This window comes from Aythya ferina (genome assembly GCF_964211825.1).
Source record: "Aythya ferina genome assembly, chromosome: 5".
Lineage (NCBI taxonomy): Eukaryota > Metazoa > Chordata > Aves > Anseriformes > Anatidae > Aythya > Aythya ferina.
In genome coordinates, this window is record NC_140301.1 from 63711544 (window position 1) to 63736219 (window position 24676).

The following is a 24676-nucleotide window of genomic DNA, read 5'->3' on the forward strand; positions in this document are numbered from 1 at the left end:
GACTTCATTTTCCATTTTGTAATCCTTACAGCATGAAAGTACTTGGGCTGAAAAATTCATTAAACTTTCATACAAAGCCTGTTTTAACTTCAGACTGTTTGCTTCCCAAAGATAATTGTTTAAGAGAATGAAGCGTGCTCCCTTTGCGGATTTTCCATATATTTTTCAAAAACTAATACTGGAATTATGAAAGATAGGAATAAGTACGGCAAAGTAAATTAAATCAAATTGCTGAAGCCTTGGGGAAGAGCTAATGCAAATGAATTAAACACACACAAGTTCCAAACAGCTACGCACTAAGTTTCCTTCTGAGTATCATTATTCTCAGGAGAAATGCCCAGGATGCTCCCACCTTCGCTAGCTGTGAAGTCACGATCTTGTAAAACAACCAAAAATAATAATAAAAAAATAAACTGGTAGCACTGCCTACTATCGTATATTGTAGTTTTTATCCTTCCTTTCCTTTTCCATTAAAGTTATTACCTGTAAAAGTGTAACTCTGAAATGAGCAACCAAAGTTAATTTTCTTTTTCTGTCACTGGGTGTCATCTGCTCATGAATAGATGGAGAGTCTGTGGTTTAAAGACTGCTTTGACCTTAAAGGCAGCAGAAAGTTTTATTTAAAAGCTTTTTATAAGGCTAAAGTATCTTATGAGTAAATAAAGCAGGGGAGAAAGAAGGAGAGGACTGAATACCAATACGACAGAAGTCATTAAAGCAGAGCTGCCATGAACAGAATTATTGTTCACCGAATAGGGTGCATCGAATGGAAATAGCAAAACAAATGAAAAGAGATGACATTATTATGAATTGTAGACAAGGTTTGAATGTTCAAACACGAAAGAGGTTCCAAAAGCAATAGGAGAAAATGATAGCAAAGTCATTCATTAAAAGCTACTTAATAGACACACAACTTTCAGAAAGTTCCTGACCCCGAGCTCCCCAGTGCTGGCTGTGCTCTGCCTCCTCCCCGGGATCAGCAGAGGATGCCGAGGCAGTTCTTTGATCAGAGACTGTTTGACCACTATGTTGTATTTATTTATAGGATAATCTGTGTCTGGCTTGAACGTGGTGAACATTTTACCTGCTTCTAAAAGAATATTATGTTGGCTCTGGGAGTAAAGGTAATAGGGCTGAAGAGATTATGGGTATGGAAATCAGCGTTATCACCACTGAAGCGGGAAGAAAACGTGGAGAGCCTAATTCTCCAGGAGGGGAAGGGACTGGGCTATAGTAAATATTGGGGAATTTGAGTAGTAATTTTTCTGGCATCTGTAAAATATCAAGATCTAGAAGATATTTGGTAAGAATAACCAATTGTAAGGCAGGGCGGTTAGAGGGAAATCGAGGGAGAGTCCATGAAAGGCAGGTTCGGCTTGATTAGCTGAATAGCTCTCCTTTGTAAGAAAGCTGAGATCTGGCACATCTTATTTCTGTAAAATAGCTCTTATCTTTAAGCCAACAATTCCCTGCAAAGCGGCTGCCTTGGGAAATTATTAGTGAAGCTGGATAAGGTGGAGGAATTGTAAAGTGAGGGCAGATGAAGACACTATTGGGTCGTGTTGAAATGGCAGATGTCAGGCTGCAGAGAGAGGCTAGGGGAATGTCTCATGAATCGATCTCTTGTTGTATTCTTTATTCTGTACCTGGGCACAAAGAATAGTCACGTGCTGATGAAATTTTCTGATGAGACAAAATTGGAGGATATTACCAATGGAAAGAAGGCTTGCAGTACTGAAGAGTTAGAATTTCTGGTCTGTTTTTTGCTGTTATCTGTAGCTGTACTGCAGCCCACGTGCCAGCTAAGGATCTGGCCTAAAAATTATCCCCACCCACATGATATTTGGTCTGACATGGAGTTTACCACGTGAGCTGACCACATAAAACCACAAGAAGGGTCAGGCTGGGATCGACGGGATTTGGGACTGGCAGTTTCCGTATCACTGTCTTCTTCATCAGTTGGGAGTTTTTGGAGATTGAATCAGGGGTAATTGTCCTCAGGGCTGTTAGTCTGCCACTGCATCACCCTCACCACCAAGCTCTGTGTCCTGTCTCTGATGCTGTTCACCACTTGTGCCTCTCTGCTTGCTTTGGTCCAAAATTGTGGTAGTGCTCTCCCAGCCATTCCACATACAGCTTAGATTATGTTATGAGATAAGTGATAATTATTGTGATGGGCTACAAATATTGTGAGCTGGATATCATGAGCTCTGAGCAACGCTGCCTCCAAAGTTTACCTTAATCTCAAGTATTCTGTGTTCATCTGGATGTCTTCTGTAAGTGAGAGGTGATGAGCAGCATGCTCATTACATGTGCAAGTGTGGTTTCTAAATTACAGGAGCTGAGGGAATCTGTTTACAGCTTCCATTATGTAGGGAATTAAACATCAGGAGTCTGAAGGTTAGTGGTATCTCTGATGGAGATACCGATCAATGAAGGACCTAAGGACAAGATGCTCTTGAAGCGATAACTGTGAGAGCTCTTTCTGAAGGGAGTGCCACGTGAACTCTGTGCAGATCCTTCTCTTGCAGCTCACTGGGCATTTTACATTTTCTGCCTGTAAGACACACCTTTTAACACGGATGCAGAGATCTCATGTATTTCACTAGCACAGGAAGCTTTCACAATTTTATCTTTCTCATGGGCTAAAAAGTGGGCAGTGTTTTTAAAGAGACCAAATGTTGTGTCACTGTGTGCACCCAATTGAGTGCACAACGGGAGACGGGAGCATGCTTCCCACACACATTACCTGTGCGAATTAGCTGTGTGTGCTGGCTGTGGCTGGGATGGGGCTCACCTCGCCTTTGATTTTTTTTTCTTTCTTTCTTTTCCCTCTAATTAAATTATCCTTGTCCCAGCCCATGAGCCTTTTTCTTTCTAGTTCTCTCCCCTGTCCCTCTGAGGAGGGGGAGTGAGAGAAGTGCTTATGCTGCAGGTCAGCTGCCCAGCAGGGTGAGACCTCCACACCGTGCCAACATCGTTCTCTGCAGGCTGCCCTTCTTCTTTGCAATGATTAAGTTGTCAAAAGATAAATGAGATGGTGAAGTTAGGTTTTTGCATACACTGTATGGCGTCTATATTTTATTTATTGTGTATTTTGCTAGAATCAGAAGTCTGTCAGTTTGTAACCACAAATCTATATTATTTAAAATGCAGTTTAATTGAAGTCATGGGAAGATGACCTGTTCTGTGCTTACTGGAACATCAAACCTACCACCCGAGTGGATAGCAGAGCTAACCGTATGATTATATAGATCTGCTGAAGCCTGAAGGCAGCTGCTGGGGAACTGAGCTGCTTCAGATCCCTCTGCTCCCACTGCAAAGTTGGATCTGCCACTGAACGCAGAATTGCTGCCCTGAACCCAATGCCAGGGCAGGTGTTGCCTTGTGCACTTTGCCTCCACCGAGTCGAGGTGTTTAGTTCTTTTCCTCCCTCCTCCCCTGGCAGAAAGTCCTGTGTCCCAGAGTGGACACCCATGTCTCGAGTTGTGTCCCAAGTGATGGCACTGGAGAAGCAGCACAATGTTTGCTGGACGGTTTGGGTTTCTCTTTAGGCACTCATTAGAAAACATTTACAAGCAGAACACAGTGCCTTGGGTGCACACATTGCTGTTACCTATTACTATTAAGTTTCACATTTGTCATTTCTGGGTTCCCCTCTTGTGAATTCAGTGCTGCAGCCTTTCTATGGCTAACGCTGCTCCTCACGCTAACACAAAGCTCCTGCCCTCCCTTCCTGTCTCCCGCAGACCCCCCCGCCGTGGAGCCGACCTTCCTGGAGATTCGGCAAGGCCAGGGCCGGAGCATCACCATGAGCTGCCGGGTGCTGAGGGCGTACCCGACGCGGGTGCTGACCTACGAGTGGCGGCTGGGCAGCAAGCTGCTGCGCACGGGCCAGTTCGACGTGCAGGACTCCACCGAGTACACCGTCAGCAGCCTCTCCCGCGACAGCTATGGCATCTACAACTGCAACATCATCAACGAGGCGGGTGCCGGCCGCTGCAGCTTCCTCGTCACAGGTAGGCCTGCGGTACCGTGGTGCCACGGTGCTGGCACGAGTGGAGGCGATGGACGGAGCGTGCTGAGGCTTCGTGTGTTGTTGGGTGCTGCTGCTTCTGCTTCAGCTCGTGCATTGCCTGAGATACGTCTTTCAAAGCAGGTTCATAGCTGGAGGGCATCTGGTTTGGATTCCAGGGAGGTTGGTAACAAAATAGGAGATTTAGCTTATTTCAGTGGTTTAAGGATAAAGTTTTATACATGTGAAACGTAAATATCCTTCCTCCACAGGCATCTGTCAATATGCTTCTGAAATAGATTAGAGAGAGTCATCAGGTAGCAAATTTCACCTGTTTGAAGTTTGCAGTGAGGCTTGAATTTCCTCTTTGTGGGTTCCCCTTCTCATTGAGCAGGCAGACCCCAGTCCTGAGCAATGTTAAGCAACCCAGGTACAGAAGGGTGTTGAAATGTGCTGCTTGCCTGAAAAAGCTAAAGCCCCATGACCCTAATACATAAGATCACAGACTCGGGGCAGGTGTGCAGCCCCAGCCACGACCTACCCATGCACTGGATTTGGACATATTTTATGTGTCTTTTATCATCAATATCTGCTATTGGACCTGACAGTTTATCTGGGTTTTTAGAAACACAGGGCTTAATTCCTCCTCTGTTGGATGTTAGTTTCCATGGCTTGAAGACGCAGCTGCCTGGTCCTGCGAGCACCCCCTGCCTGCAGCAGGCACCATGCCCAAACTGAGGTCCTGCTGGAGCTGGAACCACATCAGCTCCAGGTTCCCCATCCCTCTAGGCTGGTTGGCCAGACTGTGTTTAGCATCAGAGGAGGGAAAAAAGCTCTTAAATGAGCCATCTCCTCCCAAGGTCTGAGGTGGGCCAGGAACCCCTTGGTCATCATCAGGCACCTGCCCAGCATGGGCACTCTCCAGCAGCCGGCATGGGCAGCCCCAGCCTCCCTAGGGATGCCAGAGCAGTGGTCCCATTGCAGCGTAAAATCCCTCCCATCAGCTTCTTGGAAGGAATAGTAGGAAAAGAAACCAACAAACTGTGAGTTAAGAATAAGTAAAAGAGCTATCTCAGAAGAAAGGATGGCCCATCTCAGCTAGCATTTTATTCTTGTTTACTGGCCTAAAAGGGCAGCAGAAAGGTCATGGATTTAAGTGATGTGCCACAGAGTTCTTCAGCTTCCTGCCCCTGGGGAGTCTCACAAGCACAAAATCCCATCAATGCCCCTGGATGCCAGGGGAGAACCACCATACACCATACACATCCGTCCTGGGAGCAAAGAAAACATTTTTGAGTCAGCTCCCCAGCATGTTTTTCAGTTAAATTTGGTTTTATTGGAAAACAAACAAACAAACAAAAAAAGTTGGCCTGATTTAATGCGAATGCTTTTTTTCTCTTTTGGATGTAGTCGCTTGGCATCTTGTTTGCAGGGATTACACCAGGGCCAGCAGTGTGCAGCACAGCTGTGGTGGGAACAGAGCAAGTACCTGGTGACTGATGGCTCTACTTCTTTCTAAATGTAATCAAGCCTTTGGCTAAGTTATCGTTCAGAGCCTGCTTGGAGGTATTTTCACAGCCACTGGCTTCTCCAGCTCTTTGGAATTTAATCCAGAAGGTGGCTCTGAAGGAAACCAGAGAAAAAACCTTTTTCCTCAAATGAGCAAATGCAGTTCAATTTGCTGTTCATCACTCTTTGGACCCGATACTGTAGAAACCTATTCTAAGGCAATTATTTTGCCAAGACTGGGGCAATTTGAGTGGCTTTCTGTGATTTATTACCATGCCAAAGCAAGGCACATAACTGAAAATTAGTACTAAAATGGTTTTATGATACACTCCATCTCGCACCCTCCTGCGCTTTGCTCCATTTTAGTCCATACCATTATGCGAATTTATGCTGCATAGTTGCGTTAAAGATGCTGAAAGTAACCCTTTGGGTTATGACTTCGTGCTTTCCTCAGTCCTCGAAGGTTAAATCCCACGTGCTCGTATTTAGTAAATATATTCTCTGACACACGGAGTTGAAACTGCTCCCAGGGAACAGCAGCAAGTGTATTCTGCTCCCAGGTCTTATTGGAATAGATGAAACTAAAGCACTGGGGAACTGAGAAAGCGTAGAAGAAAAATGACAAAATGGTAAAAAGGAGGTTTACATTCACCAGGAATGTGATTACAGAAAAAAATAGGTCACTTCTTTGACACACACACAGAAAAAAGCCAAATAAATAACCCTTGGCAGGAATCTGGCAGCAGTGGAGCACTTCGGGTGCAACCATGGGAGTCGTCGTCGCCCATTTTCCGCTGGTTTTATTTCCAGGTTTTCATGTAGTGGCAGAGTGCTGCAATGCTTACGTTGCAAGGGCTGCGGAGAGGCATTGGTATGCTAAGAGAAGGCTTTTCAGCACAGAACTGAAAGCGCCTGCATGAAAAGATTTATGCCGGCCCTGGAATTTGCAAGACCTGTTTTTATTGCACTTGGATTCTGAGCCAAATTTGAGAAGATGCAAGCAAAATAAATCACATGTGGCAAAGGGAGTTGATTTATATCGGATGGGCCAACCTGAGGCAGATTTAACCTGCTACTGTCTTAAAAATAAATGAGAACATACAAGCAAAATTGTGGGAAAGCAAGGATGAGTTCCCCCTGCTCGCAGCTCCACAGTCTATGCATTCTGTTCAGTGCTTGATGGGGCACATAATGCCCAAAGAGCGACAGAAAGAACATTTCAGTCAGGGTGTGATTAAAACCCTGCCAAGACTGGAAGCAAATTGAAAAGAAAAAAAACCCTGGGATGCAGAAAACATCGTGAATGGTGCTGGCTATTCGTAAGGCTTCATGCGTGTGGAGGAAGGACCTGGGAGCAGGAGGGTGCTGGTGGCGGTGGCAGTGTCACCTGCTGGATGCCACATGGTGGGCACAGGACTTCTGTCCCCTGGGGAAGAGGAGTGTGGGAAGAGGCACATTTGGGGGTTTAAAGCTGTCTTCACCCTGCCCTGTGCTCTTCCCAGTGATGTAGTGGTGGGTTCCTGTACTTCGGGGATCTTGCCCAAGGCACCCCAGGGCACCCTGGGGACACTTGTGCATGGGGACTTGAGCCTCCTCAAGCTACGGGAGGCTGAACTCTTTATTTTCCAGCCTCCTAAGCTCTCAAACACACAGTGGTGTTGCTGGCGGAAGAGCTGGTTCTGCGGCAGGGGTTGTTTAGCAATACTCTGTGCACCCAGGGAGCTGTTTAGGATTAAGATTATCCATAATTGAGGTTACCTGACGAGTGTCAGCACCGCGCTTTATCTTCAGCAGCTGATAACTTTGGCAAGCTTTAACCACTTGCACTGAAATCTGTCAGCAATTTTTGTAAACATTTCAGCCCGAGGCAGGCAGGCTGCTGCCTGCCTCGGGCTGAAATGTTTACAAAAATTGCTGTCCAAAGAGTTACTTTTAAGTATGGAAACAACATTCTGTTTCATCCAGGTTAAATTCTTGCAGCTGTTTAACTGCAGCTCAGTGTGTCTGAAAGGCCCAGAAACGTACTCTTGTATGATCCTCTGCTCAGGTTGCATCGTGAAATCTGCCTGTAAGTCTGGACTGACAGTGTTATATACGATATCTGTGATGCTGTCTAAATCAGTATTTATAGTGCTGGGTAGCACTAAAGGAAGCTGCAAATGTCACTGCATTGACACTGTTACTTTTAGGAACTGATTTCTGACCCCACAGTAGAGCTCCGTCAGACTCATTTGCAAGGACAGTTTGGGATGCTTGTTTTGTGTTGCTCTGTTTTGGTTGCCCTTTGTTTTCCCCATTAAACGTTGCTTAAATTAATGAGCCAATCTTTAATTATTTACTTATCCAGTCCTACTTCTCACTCTCATTGCTTGTGGCCGAGACCGATGTCGGGCCAGTCACGTAGGGTGGAACTGTGGGCTGCCAGCGTGAGCACAGCTCTCCCTTCCTATGGAGCATAATAAATCTGAACCCTGGGCACGTCTCCCCTCGGCATGCCCACAGCATCCATCCCAGTAGGAGCTGGGTGGTTCCCAGGAGCCTTGCAGGAATATCCTCGCTGGATGTGTGTAAGCGTGAGGAAGTTTCTGCCCTTGTGTTTCCTCTTTGCCCTGGGCACCACGCGCGGTGCCTCTGGTCTGTGCAGCATGGTGCTGAAGTGGTATCAGCGCTGCCAGCAGCTTTTCCTGAAAGCCAGGATACACGAGGACATCGTTCTGAATTAAATTGCAGGCACGTGAAATCGCAGGGTGTTGGGCTCTTCTCCGTGGCCCCATTAGCTGAATTAAACAGTGTTCTGCCGTGTAAAGTTTTATAGCTTCATCAATCCTTGCTTGTTAAGGAAGGCCTTTGCTCTGAGCTAGGGGACAGGAGTCTGTGCTCTTTGTAGCTTCCTATTTTATTATTTTTTTCTTACAAATTCTTAGGGAATCACATGAAAGAACAAGGGACAGTTCCAGAGCTTATGTTTTAGGACACCATCCTTCTTGCCTTCAGCACCAGCTCCTCACACACCGGTGGTTTAAGGGGCCGTCCAGGGCACTCCATTATTGAAACCTAGGGACAAAACCAGGTCCCTGGCAGAAATACCTGCAAGTAAGGCTTTGACCCATTTGAGGTGTGTGCCATCCATTTTATCCTAATTTCTGAATGGAAATACGGCCCAGAACCGAAGCGGACACCCATGGCCTGAGTGCTTCTCCCTGCCAATGTCCTCCATAAGTGCATGGGGCCGCTGGCTGCACGGCTGGCTGCATGAGGTGAGTTAACGTCAGGGGCTGATGAAAACTGAAAACCAGAAACATATTTTTCCTTTATTCTCTTCCCATTCTAACACTGCTAAGTGTTTTTATATGAGTAATGCTAAAGGCATGTGGGGCAAAAATGCGTGCTTCTCCTTGGTAGTGTCCCTTTCATTTCAAAACTCAAGGCAGGATGATCGATGGCAGTCACAGGCATGTCACCCCTGGTCTTCGAGGAAGCTGGCATGGGAGAGGCAAGTTCTGTGCTGGAAATACAGACGTGTTCTTTTCTTAGAATAACAAATATTCTCCTTCATAGATTCACTTCTGCTTCTCTTCTACACATCTCCCTCAGTGGGAATTAAGGAATTATATTTACTTTGTTCTTTTAAATATTTATCTTTTTTTAAAAATATGTGACATTTTTCCTCCAAACCACTTTGTGTTTATATTTTTGGCAGGGTAAAACCTTAGTTTCATTGAAGTCTAAAGAAAACTGATCCACTTGGGTGGATTCAGAATTTCTCATGTAGTCAGCACCAGGGGGCTTGGGGCTTTCATTTTTAAATCCAAATCTCCCCTGTTTATGCCCTCCACCTCTCTTATACCGTGGTGTTTCCCCAATGTCTTCTTGTATCTATCCTCTGTGTCCCCGCTGCTTGAGCGAGTCCCCGCATGCACAGGTACGTGGGAGCCCCGCAGCAATGCGCTAGTGCCTGTTAGCAAGCTGCTATTAATTTTTAATCTCCAGATCTTCCCTTCAGTGTTGTCATTCCTGTTTGTTTATTCCAGCTTTTCTGTTTGTTTCCAAGTTTGGCTTCTGTCGTTGTCTCACCCCGCTGAGCAGGGGCTGTCCTCGTTGCGGCAGCGCGGTGCTGGCAGAGCAGGTGCCTGCCGGCCGTCTGCCACATTACCAGTGGGTTCAGTTCAGCCTTTCCTCACCCCTAGAGCATCTCTTTGGCCCTTTCTAGCCTTCTCATCCAGCTTAAGCCAGGGACACAGAATGGGGAGGACAGGAGGGGGCTGCGGGAGCTCACCCTCATCCCCCTGCTCTCACCACTCACCCTTCCCACTCCCCACTGCGTTCTCACTGACTGGCCCAGCCTGGCTTCAGAGCACAAATAGCAGTCGTGAGGCCAAGAATATCCAGACAAATATACCAACAGCACACTCAGAAATCTCTTTTAAAACATCCCACTGTCAGGTCCTTGGATGGTCCTATCCTCCCTGTACTCCGCTGCGGTTCTGTGCTCCATCAGCTCCCTGCCTCAAAATCCTCTGGTTTGTCCTCTTAGTCACATTAATTATTTGGCTAATTCATTATAACTTTGCAGATATTAATTTAAATAAGACAATTTCCTATCATTAAAGTCCAAACCATCTTGGAACTCGCACACGTTGCCTGGGGACATTTCGGAAAATCAAGCGGTCCTTGGGCTCTCATCCCCTGACACACTCACGCCTGATTTCATGTGGCTTGGGAACATGCGGCACTAACCTACTTATTGCTTTCAGATACTTCATCTGCCTCGAGATTAGCCATGACATTTTCCTGAACCGCTGAGATACTTCTGGTAGTTTGGCCCTGGGTCGCTCAGCGGCGCGTTCCCGTCTGTCAGGAGGCACTCAGATACTTCGCTTTAATGGGCAATTTTCTGATGGTTATCCTTTTGAAATCTGCTGGAGTGCAAGGCTGAGGCTAAGGTCCGATTCCCTTTGCTCTTTATCATCTTCTCTTGGGTAGTGTTATTGAGAGCCTCGGATTGAATTTTCATCTCCTTACTGCTGATTTACAGCCTGAACAAAGATGCTATCGCACTGATGTCTGTTTTTGAAAATTGCTTTTAAACCATGCAAAAGTAGAGAACAGTGCTTTTTTTCCCTTTTTTTTCTTTTTCTTTCCTTCACATTTCAGCATCAGCAAGACCAGCCCTCTTACTTTCCTGTTGTCTTCAGCAGGGTGCATGAGTGCTCGGCAGCACCGGGAGGCGAAGCAACTGCCAGTGCCCCAGCAGGGACTCCCTGGGGGCCACCCATGTAGCACAGGTTGGAGTTTTGCTGTGCTTTGCACGGGGTGAGCACACTGCTGTAGCGACTGCATCGCTGCCCAAGCCTTGTGCAGTTTCAGTTTATTTTGCCCCTGCTAGCTGGGCTTAAAGCGTTCCTGTTTTTCCAGGTGTATCAGCAAGACTTTCAGGCATGAAATGGCCCAGATTTTCTTCCCTCTTGCCTTACAGGGATATTTGTGTCTTGCAGGAAAACTAAGAGCCAATGCTGCTCTGCTTTTATGTGTGATTGAGAAGGAAGCCTGTTGGCTGAATATGAGCCAGCAGTGTGCTCAGGTGGCCAAGAAGGCCAACAGCATCCTGGCTTGTATAGAAGCAGTGTGGCCAGCAGCGCTGGGGAAGTGATCGTCCCCCCGTACTCGGCTCTGGTGAGGCCGCACCTCGAGTACTGTGTTCAGTTTTGGTTCCCTCGCTACAAGAAGGACATCGAGGTGCTTGAGCGGGTCCAGAGAAGGGCGACGAAGCTGGTGAGGGGCCTGGAGAACAGGTCCTACAAGGAGCGGCTGAGGGAGCTGGGCTTGTTCAGCCTGCAGAAGAGGAGGCTCAGGGGCGACCTTATTACTCTCTACAGGTACCTCAAAGGAGGCTGTAGCGAGGTGGGGGTTGGTCTGTTCTCCCACGTGCCTGGTGACAGTACGAGGGGGAATGGGCTTAAGTTGCCCCAGGGGAGTTTTAGGTTGGATGTTAGGAAGAACTTCTTTACCGAAAGGGTTCTTAGACAGGCTGCCCAGGGAAGTGGTGGAGTCACCATCCCTGGAAGTCTTTAAAAGATGTTTAGATGTAGAGCTTAGGGATATGGTTTAGTGGGGACTGTTAGTGTTAGGTGAGAGGTTGGACTCGATGATCTTGAGGTCTCTTCCAACCTAGAAATTCTGTTATTCTGTGAATCCCAGGGTCCTGAGGGAACCGGCTGATGGAGTTCCCAAGCCTCTATCATAGTTGAAAAGTCCTGGCACTGGGCGATGTACCTGGTGAGTGGAAAGATGGAAATGTCATGCCCCTCCTCTTCAACAATTAAAACAAAGAATTGAACAAAGAGCACTACTCTTCAACAATTAAAACAATGAGGAGACATTCCTTCTCAGAAAGAGCAGTCAGGCATTGGGACGGGTTGCCCAGGGAGTCGTCGAGTCACTGTCCCTGGGGGTGTTCAAGGAAAGCTTGGACCTTGGTGCACAGGGACATGATTTAGTGGGTGACACTGGTGGTAGGGGATGGTTGGACCAGATGATCTTGGAAGTGTTTTCCAACCTTAATATTTCTGTGATTCTATGTTCCAGTGATCAGAGGCTAGAGCCTGAGCTGGAAAAGGTCATGTGGAACATGTGGAACAAGGTAGATCGGGCTGCCATGTGCTAGGTCCTGCACTTTTGCCACCTAACCTCACCCATAAAAGTGGCCTAAAAGAAAGCTGGGATTCTATAAAGGAGTGTAGCCATGGAACAAGGAATAATGGCTTGGAGCAAATGGAGGGGAGATTTAGATTAGATGTGATGTGGGGAAGAAATTCTTCACTCGGAGCACAAGCGCAGATGGGAATTAGGTTTGAAAATGCACCTTGCTTCACTCCTTTTTCATAAAGAATAAAATTACCTAAAAACCAATGTTAAAAATAAACCCAGGGCACAGGATGGGAGGTGCAGGGCAGTCCGTGTGACAGAGGGACAGCCTTTCTCTCTGGTGAGCCTAATGGCCCGGGGAAGCCAGCCCCAGAAAAGGGGCCCTCAGCCCCCAAAACCCTCCTTCTTCCTCCACGTGAGGGCATCTCCCAGACAACTCCCAACACAGCCCCCCAAATTCGGCCAGGCACGGGCCCCTCCATCACAGGGGCTTGCTGAGGTCACAGTGGCCACCACTGCCCCGCCTTTGCTGCGGGCCCTATAAAAGGGGCCCCGTGCCGCTGGCCCGCCACTCGCTGAGCTTCGAGGCCCTCTGACAGCCGCATCCGTGGCAGAAGGAAGAGCCAAAGCAGCAAGGCGAGAGGCGGCCCTCGTTGGTGTGAGCGGACGGCAATACAGTCGCAGCGAGCACCAGCAAGGAAAGCAGCCGAGGAGGAGAAGAAGATGAATGGGCAGAGGCAGAGCGCCGGAGGCACAAGAGACACCAGTGCCCAGGGCAGCTCTGGCACCCAGCCCGAAGACACCCGTAAGCGGTCCCAAGGGCACCGCAACGATGCGGGGAACAGGCCGGCCCCTCGACCATCCAGCGACAGGGGGCCTGGGCCTTCTTCTAGACAAAACGGCGGCGTGAGGTACAGGCAAGACCAGCAGCCGGAGCGCCGCAAGGAGCACAGGCGTGACTATAGCACGCAACGCAGTGCGGGGCCCAGGCATGGCAGCGTCGGGCCCACACGTGGAGAGGAAGCGTGCAGTGGAGCGGGACCAAGGCGTGGGAGCGAACGACCCCATTATTCGGCACCCCGCACGGAAAGGTCTCCCGATCAACAGCATCGCGTGCGGCCAGGACCCAGCAAGGACGGGCTCACACTTCACGTGCAAGCCGTGCGTCGCCCTTCCCCTAAACCTCACAGCGACTCGGGCCATGGGCCTTACAATGCACGCAATAGTCGCGAGGGGGGAAGGCAGGAACATCGGCCGGACAGCCGCATGCAGCAGAGGCGTGCCCCTAGCCCACAACACAGCGTGGGACCCAGGCACGGCCAGAAATGGGACGTCAGCAGCGGAGCCACAAGGGGAAATCCACCGCACAGTGGCATGGCACCCAGGTATGAAAGTCGACGACCCCGTGATTCGGCACCCCGCATGGAAAGGTCTCCCGATCAAAGGCATCGCGTGCAGCCAAGACCCAGCAAGGATGGGCTCAACCAGCAGCAGCTCCAAGCCGTGCGCCGTCCCTGCCCTAAACCTGACAGCGACTCGGGGCATGGGTCTTCCAATTGGCGCAGCGATGGCATGGGGCGAAGGCAGGCACATCGGCCAGACAGCCGCATGGAGCAGACACGTGCCTACCGTGCAAGCCCAGACACCTACAAGCGGTACCATTGGCACCGCAGCGATGCAGGGAACAGGCCATCCCCTCATCAATACAGCGACGGGGCACCTGGGCCTTCCCATGGCCACACCAGTGATACGAGGCAAAGGCAGGACCACCAGCAAGAACGACACGGGGAGCAGAGGCGTGCCTACCATCCCGAACAGAGCGCGGGACCCAGCCAGGGCCAGAATCCAGTCAGCAGCGTCGCAGCCACGCATCAAAACCAAGCCGACAGTGGCACAGGACCAAGGCGTGGAACTGGCCGACCCCCTGGCTCGGCACCCTGGCCGGAAAACATGACGGATGGAAGGCAGCCCGTCTGGGCAGTCCCGGGCAAGGACTGGCTTAGCCTTCTGCCCAGCACCGTGGAGCCCATGGAGCTGGATCCACGGGAAGACGTGGAGGAGCCGATGGAGGTGGATCCCCCTCCACCAGAACAGAGCTGGGACCCCCGCAGCGCGTCCTTGCTCTCTGCTCTGCAAGCACACAAAGAGCGGCGCAGGAGTGCCCGGACCACCCCCTACTCGGCGTCGCGCAGGCTCCATCCCAAGCATTAGCTCGGGATGGGGCCCCCAAACACCATGGACATGCCGCAGGCTTCCCAGCGAGACGTCCCAGCAATAAACCACTCTGTTGCTGATTCTCAGGGGTTGTGTGAGTGCTTCTTTCCCTTCCTCCAGCCCTTGTGCCAGAGGTGGCAGCCCTTCTGCACAGAGCCTCGAGGGAGGGCACAAGAGAGGACCCAGCTCCCTTCGCGCTGCGAAGTGGTGGAGTCACCATCCCTGGAGGTCTTTAAACGATGTTTAGATGTAGAGCTTAGGGATAAGGTTTAGTGGGGACTGTTAGTGTTAGGTCAGAGGTTGGACTCGATGATCTTGAGGTCTCTTCCAACCTAGAAATTCTGTTATTCTGTGAAAACTCACCTGCATTTAGTGGCTCTATTTCCTGCAGAAAACCAAATTAAAAAATCAAATCTGATTTAGAAAATTTAAAAAAGAAAAAAAAGTTTTAAAAATCTGTGCTGTTTTCTTGAGAAAATGCTGTGTTAGCACAGCCAGAGAATTTCTCTCTCTTCTTTGAGGACTCCATGTAAATGAGCGTGTTGTCAAGAGCACAACTCATGGCTGATCTGCTAAAAAGGGATCAGTAGTGTTGGGCAGTCCCTAAATGCTGAACAAAGGGGAACGATGTCAGGCAGAGCGTGGCCCCTTCTCCTTGGCAGGTACCGAGGGCTTTGCCCAGGCTGCCCGGCGCCTGGCCGAGGGTCAGGCTGCACAGCCCTGCTACTGGGGTCTAAAGGCTGCTGGTTATCCAGAAGGTGCTCTTTTTACAGGTGAAGCTACAGGAGTGTTTTCACCATGAATATTTATTTCCCAGAGCCTGCACATCTTTCAGAAGGAAAAAAAAAATATCTGTTTTCTCAGTGAAAAAGAGCTACCTTTGATATTTGCTGTCCTGAAAATCTTAAAATGCTAGCAAAAGAGAAACTTTTTTTTTTTTTTTTAAATATAACCCAACCAAGTCACTGTTTGACACACAGCAGAAATGGCTTTTTAACAGAATTAAGAAGAAATGGGGGCCTTCAAAGATAAATGAAGAGAGGTTAAACCCAGTAAAGTGGAATATGTTTTCTGAAACATTGCGTAGTTCAAAGGAAACCTAATCAAACTTCAAAACAGCTTTTTTAGTGTAGGAAAACATCAAGGCTTTTCTCCTCAGCTGCAGAATTCATGTCTGTGCTAATCTAAATAATGTGTACGTGTCCTGAAATGTGGTCCCATTAAACCTTTTAACAAAGGGTATTTTTCCCCTCAATCAGTTTTGTGCCCCATGCTAACACACGAGTGCTCCAGGCAGGGCCCAGGACACAGGAATGCACTTGCTGGAGTGGGTGCGGTTGGTATTTGGTAATTCAGCATGAAATATGCCAAAGGACTGAGGACAAAAAGGAGCTAAATTAAACACAGAGCTAGATCCAGAGCAGTCACCAGGTTGGCGTCTTCCTTGTAGGAAGGTCATGGCCATGGCCCTGCTGCAGGCAGCAAACCAGCCGTACAAGGGGCACGCTGATTGCACTGAAACACACGGGTACAGAGGAGAAAATAACATCACCTTCAGCCTGCCTCCTCCCAAAAGCCAACATGGAATTCATCGGTTCAGGATTCTTTTTTAAGAGCAAAAGCAGAGGAAAAATATTTTTTGTTGTTTGATTTCAATCCAAATTTGCTTTCCACTTTCCATTAAACTCATTATCAATGTTACAATCGAACTTATAACAGTGTTACTCACTTAATCCTTACAATGAATTATGTGCATCTCTTTTTGATATGCCGACTTCCTTATTGCATCTTTTATCGTGCTCTGACTCTGCTGCTGGTTTCTGTGGGGTGGTATCATGGGGGGTGAAGGGAGGAGGTGCCCCCAGAGAGCCCTCCAGCTGCCTTGCCTGCCCCACAGAAAGCTCTGGGCTCCGCAGTGACTGTGCCACCTTTCAGGTGTTTAAGATGTTTCCTTTCGGGTTGGATGTTCTGGTGCCAAAAAAGATACAAAATTGTTTAAAATACCTAAACTAACCTTTTTTTTTTTTTTTTTAATTAAAAAAAAAAGGGTGGTAAAGATACTGCACTTGTGCTGAAGATTTGCCCCCCCCCCATGTAAAAATATTGCTGTATAAAACCACTCCGAGCCTCTGACAGATTATGATTAATCAATGTAGGAGATCCTCTCCACAGAGCAGAACTTTTTTGGCACAAGAAGGTATTGGTAAGACATCTTCAAGCTTGAGCGTGTCCCAGTATAGACAAGCCATAAGAGCACGCACCATTAATGAGGCTGTGTTGTGTCCAAGTAAAGGATTTTATGTCCCTTCCAAAACCTTCAGATGATTTTTTTTTTTTTTTTTTTTACAATGAGAACTGGAGAATTACTTTAAAAGTTGCATTTATGTATGAATATGCAGCAGAGTTGGCTAAATGCATGGTGCTTGTGTTCCAGACTGCCAAAGTGACTTGGAGTGAGCACTTCAAGGACAAGTTACACACTTAAAACAGGCAGGGCACAGCGTGACACCGAAACGTGGCAAGGGAGAGAGGTAATAGAAAAAAAAAAAAGCAAGAGAGGGTTTAAGTTGGAGAGCCACGACCTAAAATCCTGTCTGGAGGCAGACTTCACCTCTGGATAATGCGCTTTGCTCTTGTTGAATAGAGCATTGCTGCAGCTTGGCTGGTTCAGGGGAGTAACAGACAGGTTAAATTAACTGAAATCCTCGGAGACCTTTCATCCACGCCATATCGCTGGCTTCCTCATGGCAGCAGGATGCAGCACCACTCTTAACAGTCACCTGTTTTATTAGATTGCGAGCTCTCTTTTCGGGGATATGCTCCTGCCCATCATCTGGAGCACAAAATTCGAGCATAAACTGCCTGGTTTTGAGGCCCTGTTCCTTGAGTGCAGGGCGTTCCTTCCTGATGCCAGGCAACTGATCATTTGCTCACAGGCAAGATCCAGGGCTTTAGCTGCAAAAAAAATCAGTACCTGAGGATCCGTGCTTCTGGGGGGCTGGCTGCCAGCCCTCTGAGCCTGGTGGGGGCACTTGGGCCTCGCTGTGCTGCAGGCGAGCCATGTGAACATGTGCTGAGGCCTCCTCGATGTTGATATAAAATAGTATAGACATCTAATGTCGTCTTGCAAATTCACCTCGGTTCCGTTTTGCTGTAAAACAAAAGTGAGAATTTTGTGTGGAAGGGCAATGCAAAACACAATGAAAAAATACTGGTATGATTACACCTCTTTCTGCATTAATTACACAGTGTAGCATGTGATATTATAATTACATCCAACCAGCTAAATTCTGGGTCTCTGCAAGTCCCACTGAATAGACTGAAAATCTGTGGGGAGATGCTGTAACATCTTTCCTTTGCCAGTTTTCATTTTTGGGAGCCCCAAGAGCAACACTGCCTTTGCATTTGGCTCATTCTCACTCAGGCTCATCTGAATCACTTGCCTCTGTTTTAATCTCCAGGTTGACCCCTACCTTATAATTCATTTTCTAGTTGACTGGTCCTACCATTTTCTAACAGTACAATGACATCCAGTTCTTGCCAAGACTTCCTTTACCGATCTTTGAAGATGATGCAGGTTATAAATGGAGATTTGTTGAAACTGCACATTTTGAAAACATGCTGGCAGCTCGCAGTCTCATTTCTGAAGTCAGCTCTACTGATACCTGGTCTGAAAGTTGAGTTTCTTGAGTGGGCAGAACTTTATACAATGTTGCTTTAACCTCAATGGGTTTGAAATCAATGAGTTTGCATTTGCAATTATTATTTTTTTTTTGTATTCTTGCTTTGTGAGTGCACAATTTCTTTTTGTGAGAACTTCGTATGTACGGAAATTATTTGGTGCTAATTGGCTACCAAGAAGGATGTGCAATAATCCCAAACGATTTAATCAGTCCTGTTTCCTTCTGACCTCTGGGACCATATCAAAACCCAGAGAGGGACTGGAGTACCCAGGCTCTACTGCATTGTATCGCACTCTCTGTGCTGCCAAGTCTTAGCCAGCAATTCAGCCGTGGTGTTAAAACTAATTCAATTAGGAGTGAAGGGGCATTAATGGAGTAATTACTGAGGTAATGCCCAAAGCAAGGGGAAGCCCTGTCTGCACACATGCCCTTGGGGAAGCCAGAGGTGCCTGCATTTTTGTCCTTGGCCATGGTAAGCACAGCTCTGCTGTCTCTGTTGGTCTGGGTGCAGCAGCTTGCCAAGCAGCGAGTCTTCTGCCGGGGCCACGCATGAGCCGGTGCAAAGGTGCCCAAACCACTGCAAGACAGGACTGTTTCTTCCAAATCCTTCTTTCTTAGAAGGAATTAGTGTCCAAAACAGTGTCTGAAGCTAACTTGATCCACCCACCTCCTCTCTACTTTAAAAGCAGATGGGCTCTGTGGTGTCAGATAAAAGCACTGTGATTGTATCACTTCTGTGCTCTTACAGAGCAGCAATAGCGAGCTGGAGCAGAGGCATGTTTGTTAGCTGATGCCAGATTACCCATGCAAGCCATTACATTATTTGCATTTTCATCTTTTTTTTTTTCTTTTTTTTTTTTTTTTCTGCCACCGTGTGCAGACGTGTTCATAACTGCTGTTCTGCTGAGGTTTTTTCCTGCATGCAAATAGCTTATAATTTGCCAGGCCCGCTTACATCAAAGCTGCAGATGCCTGGATACAGCAGGGATGTGCAGGGCAGCAGCGACTGAGGGCAGAGGCACCAATTCAGCAGCGCTAGAAGCAGGCAGAGGCTGTCTCCATCTTGCAGACAAGTGCCTGAGCACAGCTGAGCCCCCTTGGACTTGTTTCTTCTGGGCTTTTGTGCTGGTGGCTTTGTTACGATGGGCACACGCTGGTGTGCTGCCTGCTGAGCTCCCCGCGTGCACCAGAGGTGTTCCAGGTGCTCCGTGGGATGTGTGGGTGCTTTGCAACTCTTGTCATTGGAAATATTGGTGTCTTGAGGGACAGGGGTGGAAAACTCTCATGGGAAGGTTGGGTATGTTAATTTTTCCCTTTTCTCAGTACAGATACATACTGTGGGAGGAATCCTTCGAGTCTGGAGAGAAAAGCTCTCAGTTTTGGTGAGCAGACATGAGTTTGAGGCAGGGCCTGGACGGGCTGAGCTCTGTTAGCAGCTGTGGGCTGTTAGATTTTGGGATGGAGGGAGCTGCCTTTCGGTATGGCAGAGCGAGTGGGTTGACTTACTGTTAGAATTAATTTATTTCCTTGTGAAGACATCCATACAAACTACCTCTAAATCCTCACTGTCTGTAGCACTGCTTCTCTAAGGAAGATTTGATTACAAGCTGACTATAAGTTATTAGCTTTCCAGTAAGTCTAAATGAATGTTACAGACTATAAACTGACTGTATAAGTTATAATCTCTCATGTAAAGCTTAATGATGGTTGCAGTAACATTTTTATCTTTCTCAAGGACAGGAGAAAATTTCTTACTGTGTCACTGATTGCAATAGCCTCCTATCCCAATTCCACATCTCAAGTCACACTGGCGCTGTGGTATTTTATTTCTGTTCCCCACCCAGTCTGTGCTTTCCAACATAGTCTGTTTTCCAGCACAGGAACAGTCATGGATGGCTGGGAACTTCAGGGAACAGTAGAAGACCATATGCCACTTTATATTCTTGCCTGTGTGGTCTTAAAATTCCTTCTGAAGTACCACTGCCATTTAAAAAATTATTTGTCATTCATCTGCTGGGCACAGCGGGTATTTGATTTTAATTAAAGACCTTGGAGACCGTGGAGAGCGTAACAGTGCTATTGAGCCCAGAGTGGCTCCGAAAAATGTGCAACAATTTCCACAGACAATTTCCAGAGCACACGGAGGGTCGGTGTTGTTTTGTTTCCTGCTGAACTCGCTCCTGCTGGTGGGGAATGCTTTGCGGACAGGAGCTTTGGCAGCCCCCAGCAGCAGGTTGTGGCAGGGCCCCAGAGCAACCCGCCCTGGGCAGGCTGAACGGCAGGCACGCGGATAAGAAAGGCAGTTCTCACTGTGCTCACAGGGTTTTTCACCCATCTCCTGGTCCAAAGCCCATTAAAGGCAGTGGGTGCTGAGCCTGTGACTGCCTTCTGGACAATTAATTTCCCGGCTCAGCTGAGGCAGCGTGGGGAAGTTTGGGATATTTATTTCTCGCAGGTCAGCAGCGTGGCAAGCGGTGCCAAGTGTGACCTTTTACCAAAGGTGGTGAGGCGCTATCACTGGGTCTCCAGCGTGCTTTTGCTGTCAGCTAGGAAGAGGCGAAAAATGACATTAATTAATTACAATCTGAGACCAAAGCCTCACCTTTAAGGAGTGGAGGGAGGGGCTGTCTCACAGTGGTGCACATTTATTTAATTTTGATCTAAGACTTCCATAGGGGAAGAAGAAAAGAAAGAAGAGTTAATCACCCAAGAAGGGCAAGGAGGGAGAAGTCAGCTGGGGGTTGCCCCACGGGACAAAGTTCTGCTGGCTCATGCTGCTTGGTTTTAGGTGTGCTTCTGGAAGCTGTGGCTTGAAAGCTGCAGAAGCCAGGCTGCCCAAAGAAGCAGTAAAACAGTGCAAGTCATTCTGCTGGACAGCACTACCATGGCACCGAGTGTTTAATGTTGGCAAGTCCCATGGGAAGAGAGGGGAGGTGTGGGAGAGCATCGTCCCCAGGCTCATGGTGTTCAGGCCTCGCCTTCCAGCCCTCCCTGCCTCATTCCTGTTGGATCAGGAGGTTTCAGTGTTAATTTTCTCATCCAAAGACAAATTCCTGCTTCACAGGTCAGCTGGGGCTGCGGGAACAGGTGGTAGCACCAAGACTCCCAGACTCTGCATTTGCAAGCACAAACCTGTCCCTGGACGTGGCTCTTTAGGACAGCTAAGGGAAGGCCACGTCTGTGCTCTTTGCCATCAGCCCTCAAGTTTTGGCCAGGCGATATCTCAGAGATGTTGTGCAGACAAAACCCACAATGTAGCAGTACAAATGGAAAGATCTGAGGCTTTACAGAAGGTCCCAACTGAGAAATGTTGTCCACAAGCAAATGATGGGAGGATGATGGTGGCTGCAAGCAGGGAAGAGGGCATCTGTAGCTGCATCACTGGACAGAGAAATCAGCCAAGCTTTAGGTTTTTGGCTTTAGGTTTTGGTTTTAGTTTTTAGTTTCATAAAGGAGAGGCTGCCATGGAAGAGAGTGATGTGAAGTGCTGTGACTGTTGGTGTGAAGCAGGTAGCGTATGAAATGCAGAATACAGAAGAAGACTGCAGAGGGAGCCTGTACATGGTGTGACAGAGCCCTCAGAAAGCCACAGCAGGGACTGATCTGCAAAGCTCAGGAAGGGGGAAGCTGATTTTGTTAATGCTGTCTTAAAATTTGAGGAGGAAAAGTGGGGGTAGCTGGTCACAGGCTGGTTCAGGTGTGACAAGAACAGGAGTTCCCAGAGGGACTGAAGCTATTGGAAAAGCTATTTTCACTTCTAAGAGCAGTTTTTGGGGAAAAAAAAAAAAAATCATAGATATTTTTCTAAATATTGAAACCCCTTCCTTTGTGCCATGCATCCTGTGGTGCTTGTGACTCAGGCACCAATTAGGTTGGGATGGATGGGGACGGGCAGGAGGGGCAGTGGCAGTGGGGAGTCCAAAATGGGGCTGTGGGGAGCGGGAGGGGTGAGCCTGCAGTGGGGCACAAGACAGCTGCAGGGGCTGCTGAGGGTGAGCAGGTCGGGAAGGTGAAGACATATATTCCCTTTCTGGTATGCAAATAATGAACAAAGTATCTCTTCTTTCTTATTGAAAATCCTTCATAAAATATATATCCTGCCATAAAACAGAGCACAGTAATGGGCGGCATTTTTCATAAACTTTGTTTCTCGCAGTGTTTTACACAGTTAAATATATTGTTTTGTTTAGGATTTATACTCTTCATGCATTTTAAAGATAGAAAGGTCTGGAGCTGAATTTGCCAGATGGGGAAGCATTTGTAAATCTCTGATTTTATTTTATTTTCCCTAAACATTTATAGCTGCTGTTATAAAGTGCAAGACACCCTGATCATCGCTTATATTGAACTCCTTGTCATGTTAAGTTAAAGTGCATATGTGCTACCAATATGGAACAGAGATATCAAAGATGCTGCATTCGCAAACTGTCTAACACCAAGCAAATTAGCAGAAATAGATATGAAGATAGGGGGAACATAAACAGACAACGCAAGGAAATGATTCCTTCAGTGCTGTCTGTGTGTCTACTAAAGCTGTCACTGCTACTGGTGCTGTGCCTGCACAGTTACTACTGTTTGTTTCTGCATGACAAGCCAGCATAAACACTAACCCGGCACTCAGAGACTCCATCTGGGGTATGTAGTCAGCTGCTATAATTAGGGAGAGAATGTCGTTGTTCATTTTATTGCCATTGCTTGAAATCAGTGGGTTGTGTTTGCATTCATTACAATTTAGATTTGCAATGCATGTTCTTGATTTCTTATTTTACTTTGGAAGGCATGTATTGGCAAGTGAAGTAAAATAATTCTTTTGGGAGCTTATTTCATTTTTCTAAGAGATAAATGAATGAGTGAGGCGAAAACAACCAGGGAAAGGTCTCCTGTGACCGGTCAAGGAATTTCTCTGGAAGGTACCAGCTCAGGACCCATGTAAATGAGTGCATCGGTTCCCTTCTCAGGACAGCACTTTGGCTTTTGCTAGGATCTCAGTGATGCAGAGGGATGTAGCATGACTTCAGCAGTAAGCAGCGGCAAAGAAGAGGCTTTTCTGTTCTCGTTTGTTTTCTATGAATCAGTTCCCTATTGTCTTCCATACTATTTTTGGCCTTCTGCTAGCAGAGAGCCGGTAGATGATATTTGAGATGTACTGCCTGGAGGAATTGAAATGCTGTGTGCAAGAGGCTGCACAAGAAACGCCGGTGACTGCAGAAGGGCTCTGAGTGAGAGGGGCTGTTCCTGGGGAAGAGCCATGCATTTGTTTGCCACACTGGGGCTGCTGACAGATGATGCTTGTTCCTCTTCCTGATCCAGCCTCAGATTCATTATGAAATAAGTAATTACTGAAACTAAGCATGTACCTTGATGACTCTTATCCATCAGAAATTAATGATTTTTTAACACTGTCTGTTATAGTAACTCCTTTAATATCGATTAGCTGCTGTCACTGAATCCATACATTAAAAAACATGCGTGTCTTCTGCTGGTTTGGTCAGCATGGATGAGTGCAGCTATTGCACGTGGGTTGAAAAACTGGAGATTGTTTAGAAACATGGCTAAATGCATCAATGCAGCTATGTTCTAATAGTCTGCAACTTCTTGTGCATTAGTGAGCTCCTGGGGAAATCCTGCTGTAACCCACACCAGGCTGGCAAGTATGAGGAGCGGCTGAGGTCCCCGGGTTTGCTCAGCCCCGAGCAGAGCAGGCCGAGGGGAGGCCTCATGGTGGCCTGCAGCTCCCTCACAGGGAGCGGAGGGGCAGGCGCTGAGCTCTGCTCTCTGGGGACAGCGACAGGACCCGAGGGAACGGCATGGAGCTGGGACAGGGGAGGGTCAGGCTGGGGGTTAGGGAAAGGGTCTGCACCCAGAGGTGGTCGGGCACTGGCACAGGCTGCCCAGGGCAGTGGGCACTGCACCGAGCCTGCCGGAGGTCAAGAAGTGTTTGGGCACCGCTCTCAAACACAGGGCCTGATTTTTGGGTGGTGCTGTGTGGAGCCAGGAGTGGGACTCAGTGATCCTTGTGACCCTGTGGGTCCCCTCCAAGTCGGGATATTCCATAGTTCTGTGACTCCAATCATTTCTTTCAGTCAAGCAGCGGTGTTTAGGGCTCTAAGTGATGGTGCTGCTGGAGCTGCTGAGATGTTTTTGCAGGCTGCTTTGTGCCCTGTTCTCCAGCTCCATCTCGGGGACACTGCTGTTTGTTGTGGTGAGGCTCCATGCTACGCTGCCTCCAGTACTGATGTGGCCTCATCAGAAGGTGGCTCAGATAACCGCTCAGTGCAGAGACGGCAGGCAGCAAGTTTGTTTTCCATATGAATATTCTTGTCTACCTTTTCCCTAGTTAGTAACCCATTGTACAAACAACACCTCAACTTAGTCAGTGCTCACACTCAATGCATCTTAAAAGCGAGTGTATTCTTGTCCCACCCAGATGTTTAGGAATGGCTGCTCAGAAAGGGCCTTTATGCAACACTAATTAATCACTGTCACATCCTCAATACTTTTTGAGATCTGGTATCACATCTCCCTGAAGTCCCGTTTCAGACTTTCATAGAATCTTATATCTAGCAAGTTTTAACCAAAGATATTCTCCAGTGGCAGGGGACAGAGCAGG

At 47.8% G+C, this 24676-nt stretch overlaps 1 protein-coding gene across 5 annotated transcripts in view; it reads left to right on the plus strand.

Annotated features, from left to right (window-relative positions):
* MDGA2 (MAM domain containing glycosylphosphatidylinositol anchor 2) overlaps positions 1-24676 on the plus strand; it is a 328803-nt gene that overhangs the window by 250050 nt on the left and 54077 nt on the right. For all 5 annotated transcript variants that reach the window (XM_084522442.1, XM_084522443.1, XM_084522444.1 and 2 more), the window contains one exon: positions 3750-4019. In XM_084522442.1, the coding sequence (XP_084378568.1) occupies positions 3750-4019 (270 nt within the window). The remainder of the gene's footprint in view (positions 1-3749; positions 4020-24676) is intronic.